The 13,180-nt window shown below is 35.6% G+C and overlaps 1 protein-coding gene across 3 annotated transcripts in view; it reads left to right on the plus strand.

Moving 5' to 3' along the window:
- Positions 1 to 873: 873 nt before the first annotated feature.
- LOC139976204 (uncharacterized) overlaps positions 874 to 13,180 on the plus strand; it is a 56,892-nt gene continuing 44,585 nt past the window's right edge. Inside the window, exons 1-2 of one of the 3 annotated variants that reach the window (XM_071984722.1) lie at positions 878 to 1,220; positions 4,408 to 4,462. In XM_071984722.1, coding sequence (XP_071840823.1) covers positions 4,460 to 4,462 — 3 coding nt within the window. In that variant the 5' untranslated portion in view covers positions 878 to 1,220; positions 4,408 to 4,459. The other 2 variants (XM_071984723.1, XM_071984725.1) reach the window with 2 other exon arrangements.

The following is a 13,180-nucleotide window of genomic DNA, read 5'->3' on the forward strand; positions in this document are numbered from 1 at the left end:
ATAATATATATATATATATATATATATATATATATATATATATATATATTGGTTCAGCAAAACTGTCACGAGGATGCACTTGGGACGCCAGAAACCCTAGGGAAATTATTTATTCCGCAAAGATACGCTATAGTGACATTTTATAACATATTAACACTATAGGTAACAAGCACAATCCACACTCCCCACAAAGAGCGAGCAGTTTCGTCCAATATAGTATAATTCAAATTGAAAGACAATGAGGGTTAACTCTATATTGGTCTATAGCAGGGGTTCCCTAACTGGGGTGCATGAACCCCCAGGGGTGCGTGAGTCCGTCCCAGGGGATTCGTGAGACGTTTCTGAAAGTCAAAACTGGAATACTTTTCGTTGAACTTAAATCTGATATATCATATAATTTAGTAATGTACAAAAGTCGTACCTATCGACAAACTCTACAATATGAACTTGATCTTTTACGAAGCACTGTTATACGTATTATAGTATAATAATGACTCAAATCGTGTCTCGAATAGTTGGGGGTTCGTCGACAACTCTGACATCCACAGGGGGTTCGTGGGGGGGATAAAGTTATGGAAACCCTGGTCTATAGAATACATGGAATAAAACATTTGTTAAGACTCCTTTATATCTTTTTAACAAAACTTTAATTGGACAGTGAAACTCTCTGTCGATCAGTTTAATAGATTGACTGAGGATGTTCTCAACTTTCTCTTAGTATGCAGACTACTTATACGTCAGTGCTCAAACCTTGATACTGACAGAATGGCACTGAGTTCTGGTTGCCATCGTATTATACTTCTGCAAGTCAATGCGCTTACATTCCGATGAACAATAAGATGCGGGCATAACTGGGACGTCGACAGTTGTACAGATTAAGCCAAACACGTAATGGGCTCTATAACACTATTTGTCAAAACACGTTTGATATTCTAACCGGTATTTTTTCTTATGGCCACCTTCACTTCACATCTGAACAATGTATAGCTGAAGTGGTTGATGTCTACCGACAAAGGTTTATTTCCTGTCATATTATGTTATATTGTTCAGACGTGTACGACAGGAGGTGTTCTCAATATACGAATACTTCAGGACCCAGACTGCAACATTGACTTTATAATAGTGCTGCAATAATAACACTATATTCATTCTAATGTTGGACGTGTAACGAAGGAAGAGCAATAAACTAGCTCATATATAGTTAGTTCTGATTCTGTAAGGTACGTATGCGATTCCATTTAACTTTTCATATGCTGTCTCCAACTGTCAGTTGGGTCGAGTTAGTCGAAATCTATAGTGATGCAAAACTCGGCCTCTGAAATCAAAAACGTTATGTCCTTATATAAAAAGAATTAATAAAATCGAAAACTGCGAGGGGCAACCAGGAGCCGGAAGGATTGGAGGATGAAAGTCATGGTCATCACCAGGGGTCGGACACGACTCGACGGCACAAGGTAACAAGGTAATAAAATCATTACTGTATAATATACATTTTAAGAAACAGTCGCCCAGGAAAGAACCTGGGCTCGAAAACCAAACTACCGAACCACTGATCCGCTCTCAACCCCAGTCACCTTGCATCGGGACTGTGGCTGTGTGATCATCGTCTGGTGTGCATCACCATTCCCCTCGAAAGGGAACAGATACTATACACATGATCTTAGCCAAAAGGTCGAGAAGCGTAATATTATATTCCAATCGAAAACTGACAAGGAAAGATAAAATAAGACATGTTTAAGGGAAGGAAGGGAAAGTTGTATGTATACTGTATTGAATGGTTTATGACTCGCAGTGAAGGGGGTTTCATGCTGTTGTTTTACCGGATGGATCTCATGTTGCAAGTCATGTGCCAGTATTTACATAGCTTAGAAAAGAATGATGCAAAGTTAAACAAATGCAACGGAAAGTGCAGATTTTATTCCTCATCATTATACAACTTTGATCAATGTTTTACCGGCCATGAGCGACAATTCTTAAGCTATATACAGTATATTAAGACGATGGAATGACGCCCTATACCAGGGGTTCCCTAACTGGGGTGCATGAACCCCCAGGGGGTGCGTGAGTCCATCCCAGGAGGTTCGCGAGACGTTTCTGAAAGTCAAAACTAGAGTACTTTTTGTTGAACTACAATCTGATATATCATATAATCTAGTAATGTACAAAAGTCGTACCTATCGACAAACTCTTTTCGCGTACCATACTCATATGTTGCTATAGTTAAGTATTACCGTACCGTGCATGTGATAAATAACTGAATTATGAAACAGACACAGGCCGCATGACTCTAGTGAAGTTGGTGTACACATGACATGTACGTCGTAAAGAGCTGATCTGATCTTGAAGTTTTCAAATAAATATTTGTCCATCTCTTGTGTTTTTTACATTAAAATATTACACTATGAACTTGATCTTTTACAAAGCACTGTCATGCGTATTATAGTATAATAATGACCCCCAGATCGTGACTTGAAAAGTTGTGGATTCGTGGACAACTCTGACATCCTCTGGGGGTTCGTGGGGGATAAAGTTAAGGAAACCTTGCCCTATTCCCCTCCCCCCCCCCCCCCCAAGAAAAGTACCACTCGTGGAAAAGAAGTTTCCATAAAGCTTTTCTTCTTGGAAAATATGCTTTTGGGATTGGTATTCCAAGAAATAATATGGTTTTAATGTTCACCGTACAAAAAAATAATACAGTACAGAAGTCAACAAGTTTGCGATCGTCAATAACATTACGCAATCACCGCGTTAGCGCCCGCCTAACACACATACATTCCTTCTTGTGCACTGACAAACTTCTCCCATCTTGCAATAAATAGTTTTTAATCTGCAGCAGTGTAGAATATATTTAATTTCATAAATTATAATGCAACAATATTTATGGTCATGATATTAATCTGCCATTTGACCAAAACCTTTCAAAAGGGTATCGTGTGTTTGGAAAGTACTTTACTTACCAATTCGTGTATAAGAAACCCGAAATTAGATTTATGATTAATTTAAAAGAGGGTTAATGAGCAAGAGAAAATGGAATGATTTCTTTCGGTTGTCAACGATACCTCGCCAAGTTACCTTTTCGTGTTAGTGCAAAATACAAAGTATGCCAGACTCCAGTATTTCAACAACAAAAAAATCTTTAATTTTTTTGTCATGCTTTCTGGGTTTATCCCCTCCTCCTCCTCCTCCTCCTCCTCCTCCTCCTCCTCCTCCTCCTCCTCCTCCTCCTCCTCCTCCTCCTCCTCCTCTCTCTCTCTATATATATATATATATGAATATTGATGAGTACGATTTTAAGGTCACCTCTTAATTTTGCTACTTGAATACGGGTTTGGTATTTTTTTTAATAAAGTTCAAAACATTTGATATCGTAGCTACAACAACAACAAAATGGAAAACCTCTCCAATATGATTTTTGTTTTATTTGTTTCCAAGCTCTCCGTTGTATTCTATCTCTCTCTCTCTCTCTCTCTCTCCATTTTCCAAATCTTCCTCCTTATATTTATCTCTACATCTCCTTTGATTGAATTCATTCAAAATCGATAATTTACGTTCAGCTCTTTCAAATCTCGTTTTATTTAAATTGAACAGAATACGCATAATAATTGATTCCCTACTTTAGTCTCTTCATCCCTTTTCTTTATTTCATTCTCTCTCTCTCTCCCAATCTTTATTTTGATTTTAAGAACGTGGATAAGATACACGGCTTTGTAATATTGTCTTACAAACACAATTTGACTACAGCGAATCAGAGAGTTCTGTTCTATTGTGAACAAAGAAATGAAGTCGCCATTTTTGTTACCATAGCAACAGAATCTACAGCGACGCGTTTATTTGAAATGAAGGACAATATTTTCTCCTGCACATTTTTTTTCTTCTTCTTTCATCTCTTTTTGACGGTAACAAACGTCTGGCAATAACCAATTCCGTAGATTGTTCTGAAGTAATTGCCTTCAAGGTTTTAGCAATGTTGAAAGTGAATCAAAGCCGATTATTTTGCAAAGAGGGGAATATATATACCGTGTCCATATAATGTATCTATGTGTGTAGTCATTATAACTGAAATCGGTTTGTGTATCGCTGGCTTGAATTTGACAGGATAACAAGCAAAACAATACTCTTGAGCTTAAAGCTCCATGGAATTAGACAAACGGTTTATTATATTTCACAACTTATTTAGTTGTGCGTGTGTGTGTGTTTTTATATATTTTTTCCATTCTTATTTTACTTCTCTGTGGTATTTGATTCCCCAGGAGAATATATCATAAGCCATTGATACAGTGGAGTGAAGTTTGATATAACATTTCTTCGTTTAATATTTTATCAACTAATGACGGTAAAGCCAAGCCGTTTATAAAATAGTGTGATCATGGCTAATACTATCGACTTCATGGATTTAATATCTCGTAGGTCACCGAGACGCTTTTGAAAGAAGCTCGCTAAATCATCAGGAGAACAAGGCATGGTGAGTAAAACAAGCAGGTTGAGAAAAAAACCCAAGATTTTGTTATAAGCCGTTAAAAATGTAGATTCGTACAGCTTACTTATAGCAATGTCTTTCTCACACAGATGAGTATTGAAAGCAAAGTGTCGATCATCTTTTTCAGCTTTACATCAGCTATGTTAATTCATTTTTTTTTTAAGTAGCGAGATGGGCGATGTGGGGCGGTGTGGGAGATGATGGGTTAGCTTGAAAAAGCTTTTGTTTATGGGATGGAGGGTGGTCAGATTCTCGTAATAAAAAGCGATGAGGATATCCTTAGAGCAAAAGCTTTTGTCCCTCCCTCCACTCGCTTCCGCTCCCCTCCCGATCCCATCCTCTCCTTCATCATCCTAATAACTTTATTACATAATAAAAGAACCCTTAATAATGTTGTACTGTGTTTTGAATTGTCAAGTTTCATATGAGCCCCCCCCCCCCTTATCCCACCCTTCGAATTACTTGGTGAACGACGACTCAGATCCATCCACAAAGGTCGCAATGTACATTCATTTATCTTGTCTGATTTGAGATGCTTCAAAATATATAGCCTAGCTCCGGTATAACGGTGGAATACTATACTATTGTCATAGAAGTTAAACTGAACTGTGTAGTCACTCTTTTGGTTAGACTGAAATTCACATTGATCACTTTTTACTCCTTAAGAGTGTTCACATCGAACACTTTTTACCCTATTTAGAGTGTTGACATTGGTTCACTTTCACTCTTTTTAGAGTGGTCACATCGATTCACCTCACACACTTTTTTTAAAGTGTTCACATTGATCTCATTTTACTCTATTTAAAGTGTTCACATTGATTCACTTTCACCCTTTCTAGAGTGGTCACACTGATTCACCTTACACTCTTTTTAAAGTGTTCACAATGATCTCATTTTACTCTTTTTAGAGTGTTCACATTGATCACTTTTTACTATTTTTATAATGTTCACATTGATCCCATTTTACTCTCTTTACAGTGTTCAAATTGATTCACTTTCACTCTATTTAGAGTGGTCACATTGATTCACCTCACACTCTTTTTAAAGTGTTCACATTGATCTCATTTAACTCTTTTTAGAGTGTTCACATTGACGACTTTTTCCTTTTTTTAGAGTGATCACATTGATCACTATTCACTCTTTTTAGAGTGCTAACATTGATCACTGGTTACTCTATTTAGAGTGTTCACATTGATCACGTTGTACTATTATTAGAGTGTTCACATTGATCACTTTGTACTATTATTAGAGTGTTCACATTGATCACTTTTTACGAAGAGAGTGTTTTCAGTCTTCTCCTCAAATTTAATTCTTGTAAAATAATAGTAATTTTTTTTTCATTTTTAGTTTGACTTGAAGTCACTCTGTTGATTAAAGTGTATTTCAATCCTTTTTAAAAGTGATCATCCTACACACTTTCATAAGAGAACATATTTTCACTCTTTGGAATTAAAAGTGTAGACCTATACTCCGCCCGAGACTTACTATTTTTTTACTCAATATTACTGTAAGCCATTTTTCCCTATAGGAAAGCGATGTATATATATATATATATATATATATATATATCAATCATCGTTTGATTATACCTACAGCAATATTTTTAACTAGTGTAATCCAGTAATTACTTCAGAACAATAACATCATTTGCATGAATGATGTTATGTTATCTTTACGTCAATAGCTATTGTGACGAATACGTATACCTCACAATAGGAGAATAGGGCGTATACGTCTACGTTATAAAAGGAACAACGTATAATACGTGTTTTTCTTATAGCATTATTCATATTTCAGAAGGAGAGAAAACTGCAATACATACAATAATGGCAAGCCAAGCCATACTGAAGAATTAAGAGGCTTTTTTTTTCATGAAGTTTTTAATATATATGCTGATTGAGAGTTAGTCTCAATAGTTTTGTGGACTGCAGCTATATATAGACATATATATATATATATACATATATGTATATACATATACATATATATATATATATATATATATATATATATATATATATATATATATATATATATATTATGTGTGTGTGTATATACGTTTTTATCGTATATCATCGTATAGTCAAAGTGTGAATCAATGCTTAATATTCACGTTCTCGTACTTCTCACATAGAATTATTTTTATACGCACTGCATGCATGTGTATATGCATTTACTTTCCATTAACTCTGCTTGCCTTTTGTATATTATTGTTGAATAAAATACGATTGCATAGAATCTACAGTATACACGACGTGCACTATCACGTCCATTAAGAGAACTCTCTATCTACCGATGCGCTATCTCGCAAATTACTAAAGTCATTCTGTATATAATCGAATTGGAAGTATGAACTATATATGTATAGTAAAAAAAAAAATATTAAAAAAATAGTCAAGAATAAATGGTGTTGAATGTCATGCTATAGTGTGTGCTGTTTGCTCATATTTGGGTAAAAAAGAACAAGTTTTATGTAACAATGAAATAACAAAAACGTTAATACCTGTATATCGAGAAACCGAAATAATCAACATCAGCAATTTAGCCTTGAAGAAGCAGTTTATAGATTTAGCACATTTCAAGGCTGCGTATCTTATACAAAAATATATAAAAAAAACTTTTAAAAAATGAATAAAGCTATAGATGCATTGCTTACATTAAGTTACCTTATTAAGTAAAATGTATCTCTTAGTTCTTGGACTATTTACTACATCTTATAGGGGTAACTTCTGGACGTGGTCCTCTTTAAGCGAAACGCACTAATAAGCTTAAGTAATTACCTAAAATGTACCTCAGCACAATGTTCTTGGCAATGTCTGACGTTACTTGAGAAAATCATACATTACCGTTTGTCAAGTAATCGCTTTTTGTTATCACGAGGGATAATCAATATTGGAAAGAAACGTCTTTACAAGAGTTAAAGCTTTTTCTTTTTATGATGCAAATTTAAAGCAGCCACTTTGAGTAGATTCGTGAATTTCTGATTTTTTTTTTACCACACCTAATCAAGTATCGGTTAAGATATGATTACACCAGATAAAACTTAGATTATTTTTTTAGCGAATGGATATTAAAAAAATGAGGATTTGTGTATTTTCATTCGAAACTGGAAATTTTCCTGGTAGTTTGGTGTGATATATTATTTATAACACACAAAGAGCAAATCTGAAATATAAAAAAAAGTTATAATTACGTCATTGGTTTACATAAAGGTCGATTATTTATTATTTAGCTAAAATGGAATTGATTCTAATGGTATCGAAACTATAGTATTTATAAGATTGATCAAAATCAAGCAAACAAAAAAAAAAGGGAGAAAAGTCGCTTTAAGATCTAATCCTAGATAGTTCGAGCATTTTGATGGATTCTCCATTGATGTGAAGGTAAACAGCCCTTGAGCAGGCAATCAAATAGACACAGCTTGCCTTAACTCTGTATTTATGTGAGATGTTGAGTATGATACTGCTATAGATTGTCAAGATATCAAAAAGGTCTATGAAAACGCAATATGTCACTTAAGTGCCACAAAATGGCGACTTCCAAGCATAAACTTAAAAAAGGGGTTTATTTACGCCAACTGTTGTCTCAAACTGTCCGATTGGATACATTGGATTCGATAACAACAATATATTAAGACCAAGCTTTGATAAATTGGGGGAGTCATCAAATGGCTTTAAGCACGTGTGTCTTATGTAGATGTCATCATATTGATTTGTTGAGCGTAATCATTATGTAGCAATGACAACGCCCTGTATTTTAACAGAGGGAGCTTTCATATCGGTCCTTATGTGTGTCATTCTATACTGTTCGATTTTGTTTGTATTGCGCCGAAGACGTTCGTAGACGCTTAATGCATGATGAAGCCAACTTACGCGAATATTCGCGTATATTCGATGAAGATGACCATAAAAATCCTATATAAATCTATGCAGAAAAAAAATGTGAACTTAGATTTTTGTTGCAAGATAAGTAACTGTCAAAACACTTCAGTTGTTGTTTCTTTAACTTTGTTTTTGTTTTTTTTCTTTAACTTTTCCTTCTTTGTTTTCTTGGGGTGGAGGGGGAGGGGTGGTTCTTGCTCTTCCCACACTTACTATCACTTACAGTTGCGCAGTGCGCAAGTGCAGTACGAACAATGGAATGCTCTACTGCAGGGGAACTATGTTCAGCTCAGACTTATTAAAATGCTTACTTTGTATAAAGTCATTGAATGCAGTATTTTTTGTACAAAAAACTCTTTTTAAAATGGTGAGAGTCAGTTTGAAGTCAGTTTTCAACGGCAACATGCCGATTACTGATTCACATGTATTTAGTGATACAAGTGTACACAGGCTGTCATTCATTTTTTAGTTCTACGGTATACAGAACCGATTTTATCTCTTTTTTTATTCAAACTTTGAATGCAATGTACAATATTGATTTTATTTTACCTGTTTGATAATGCCTTTGATGGACTTTTCACGTTTCATTTTCGTCCGCATGCGGCTAAATTGTATAATAAAATAAGAAAATGATCGTAATATGTGTTTCGTAAAAACGACCGCAGGTTTAAATTATCATTAAAGTTGGTAAAAGATAGAAAGAAAGAAAGAAAAGAAAAGAAAAGAAAAGAAAAGAAGGTTGACCTTAGTTATGTTGTTGTGGGGGGGGGAGGGGCGGTCCGCCCATGTACCAGTCAGGGGGTGCATGCCACGGCGCAAAGTATGAATACTTCGAACAAATAATAGAGAAAAAAATCAGCAACATTCACTCAAGAATGAGAATTTCTAAACACATCACAATCACTTCAAAGCTTTGCCAAACCATTTTGCATATAAACCACCTTACATAATCAAGAATTTCCCAAAGGGGAAGGGGACACCCTTCCCCTTAGACCATCTCCTAGGGACGGCATCCCCTGCACGGGGTGACAAAGGAAGGATCCCGACCCGGGTGCCAACTTATTCATTCTAGGTACGGTACGCCAATGACTAAAGCAAATACAAAACAGTGAGACAAGAAATATCTCCAGCATTACAGTGATTGTTTCAAACTGGTCCATTAATTGAAACAAAGAATACGAGATAGCGACGCACTTTTAGTGTAAATATAAAAGTTGAAAAAAAAAGGTTTTTTTCACACCAACACGTGTCAAATTACCCTTCTTGTCACAAACATGTTTTGTATCGTTAAATTTTCGACTGAAATTTGATATTTCGAGGGTTTTGTGACCAGAAAAATAAAAACATAAAGCCAAAATTAAAACAGAGCTGTTTCTTGTATGACGTATAATAAGAAGTGTCTCCAATATCATCTTTTCTCAGTCTTGATACAAAATGACGGAAACAGTTGACGTCGCTAAAGTGATCAAATACCCCCCCCCCCACACACACACACACCCCTACTCCCTCCCCATTACAAAGTTTCCTTTTATTTTCAATTCATCGAGGTGATGAAAGCAATAAATTACAGTCTGTTTTACAACAAAAAAAGGAGGAAAAAATAAATAAACAGGTGCCCTGATTCTTCAGTCATTGTAAAGAGAGGTAATTTATACAAAATTAGAACAATTATATAACTAAGGCGTTTTTAATATAGAACAAACGTGACCAAAAAAAAAAAAATGGTCTACGTTAAAAATAAAAAAGACGCGAAATTGCATGTGACCTAGATTGTTACCAAACTTGCCATCTCCATGATTTTGTTCCCCCTTTGTCGATTTATTTCTTATCTTGTCGAAAATCAGGCTGGCTTTGTCGTCGGATAATAATTGTTGCGAATTTTAATAAAGCTTGCGAGGTTTGTTATGATCATCTGTTTACCATAACATTTCCGAAATTTCCCCTCAAAATTTAGTCCTTTTCCACAATACAGTACTTATAAGTAGACTATATATATATATATATATATATATATATATATATATATATATATATATATATATATATATATATATATATATATATATATATATATATATATATATATATATATATATATGCTTCGTGTAGAAAATGGCTCTTGTTGTGTTAGGTTGACTTTTTAGTGCCCGCAAAAATGTGCTTTTAGAGAGATTATTAAAAAACGAGGAGAAATGAAACATAATCTTTTAATGGTAATATATCAAAGTTGTGTCACGTTACCATTTATAGTTAATAGGTAGCGTTTTTTATTTCCTTCTAGCTACCAAATTTCCAAAAAAAAATATTGGAAGCAGTATATACATTATGTATGCAGGACGGAATAGTTGTACAGAGCGCTTAGCACATCCAGTATATACGTATATGTTTTTTTAATTTATTTATTCGCAGTTTTATCCAGGGTTGCTTATTCAGCAAAAGCTGGTTTCCAATAAGGTCCTGCTTTTTACATTAAACATGTTGCTGATGAGTTAAGTTCCATTTTAGTTATAAAGTAGCATACCGTTTATATGTTTCTATAGCAACCAAGAAAGATTATTCAAAATCGTTTGTAAAGAACACTAACATTAGATGTTCGAATAGTATCCAGGGTCCATGAATTTCTATCTCAGAGAAAGTACATCTCAACATCATTATCATCCAAACTTGTTTATTTCATATTTTACCGTAAAAGGCCTGTTACAGTGGCGTTCTGTTGTCTACGGTACCCTTGTCACTTCGAACTGACAAAGGGTTAAATAATATGTTAGTAGCACCTGAAAGCAAGCCCCCATATCGAATTTAGAATGATCTGGAAGGGCTCACTCCACAATACGAAAACGTACCTACAACCATGGAGGGTCATGCATGGAGGGTCATGCATGTGACGTGCTCACTGATGTTGCTTTAACATTTCACCCTTTGTCAGTTCGAAGAGATAAACGTTCCGTAGACAATAGAACTCCACTTTAACGGGCATTTACGGTAAATTTGTGAAATAATTACTCTATAGGTTTGGGAGGATAACACAACAAAATTAATAGTAGCCAGGGTTCATACAGATCAAGATATTTTTATGAGGCGGAAACTAAATCTAAACAACGTTATCCCCCAAATCGAAGTAATTATTCTCAAATTGCCCGTTATAGTGGCGCTCTGTTGTCTACAGAACGCTTATCTTTTCGAACTGACAATGGGTTAAATAGTATGTAAGTAGCACCTGTGAGCACGTCACATGACCCTCCATGGTTTGTACGGTTTTCGTACTGTTGAGTGATCCCTCCAGGTCGTATTTATTTCGATGTTAGCAGGCCTATATGGTAACATACGTCCATTAAACTCCAGTGACTTACAAACTAAACCACAAAAGTAATGTGGTCCCTTGGTCTAGATAGAATTTCTCACTAGCTAAACGCTACCCATCACTGGATAGCTGACAAGTTGGCCTTTCATGGCACTATCAATTTTTTCGTACCATGACCGCGCAGATTTTTTGCTATCAGAGCCGGAAATTTTCGCCACTTGTAAACAAACCTCTTCACTCAGTATACCGGTAGTAAACAATTTTCGTACGCTGCTCCTGGGAAGCCGAAATGGGTCTAAAATTGCCTAAATTGACCCAATTTTTTCACCACATGTACTTCCATTCATGCTCTTCAACATGCAAGCCACAAAAAAAAACAGTTCCTGAATGATAACAGGTCAAAAAAATATGTTCTCCTTCTGCTTGTTGGCACTTTTCCTGAGATAGGAGAACATTCGGGCGGATTGATATAGACGCTAATAGGAGTATGCCACCATATTGAAGCAGCTATGTATATCTATATCGTGGTTTGCGACCAACCGTTAGCAAGTCTTTGGAAACTATAGACTATGTCACTATAGACCTACGTATATTTCAATGTCAAGGGCTGGGTGGGGGCTGGGGGGGTAGTAACTATAACTATGCAGGGAAGCATGGGGCACAAGGGCATATTAAACCTTCAACATACAAACAACAACATGAAGACAAATCATGTTTGCTATACAGAAAGATTTACTCCTGTTGTTTATGTGAGACTTTTCCTCGAGAGAGAACACCTGGCCGATTGATAACGACGCGATAATACGCACTTTGCCATCACACTATCTAATATGTGCACTCAAGAAGATGAGAGTATGCTGTATGCTATTTATAACATAAGCACTGCGCGAGAACAAACCAATACAGAAGGTATATAAACTTCCATTGCCTTCCCTGGTTAGACGAAAATAGCAATTCAGCTCACTCTGTATACCGGTGTACGGTATCGATCTCAAGAAAGGCAAACGGTCGGATAGAAAAATATTTACACTAAACGTTAACAAGTATAGATAGAGTATTTGTTAAGCGAACAAAGTAAGTTAAGAGGCAAAGAACGTCAAAATCAAACTAATTAAATCGTATAACTTAATAACAAAAACCAATATAGTATTCGACCATGAATTAAGTTATAAAATAATTATTATCGAAATTTATCATGTAAATTAATAATTACCAAAACTTTTACCTATATTATTTCTGACGTCATCACACAGTTAAATGTCAAGTCTGTTTAACCTTATCGTAATTAGTTCAGTTATAATAATAATCGCGTCGACGCGCGCGATACGTGCAACCGCGTAGAGAAATGACTTATGTATGAGTAACGTGCATAGAAGATAGATCAATGATGAACACGTCCTCAGCCACGGAGGAGTTCTGCATGGTTGGAGATGTGGGAGGGGGAGGGGGGTTGCGTACCCCTACCCCATATTTTGCAGACTTTTTGCCCCGAATCGCTTACATTAAACAACATACGCTACA

Source organism: Apostichopus japonicus, chromosome 11 (genome assembly GCF_037975245.1).
Source record: "Apostichopus japonicus isolate 1M-3 chromosome 11, ASM3797524v1, whole genome shotgun sequence".
NCBI lineage: Eukaryota > Metazoa > Echinodermata > Holothuroidea > Aspidochirotida > Stichopodidae > Apostichopus > Apostichopus japonicus.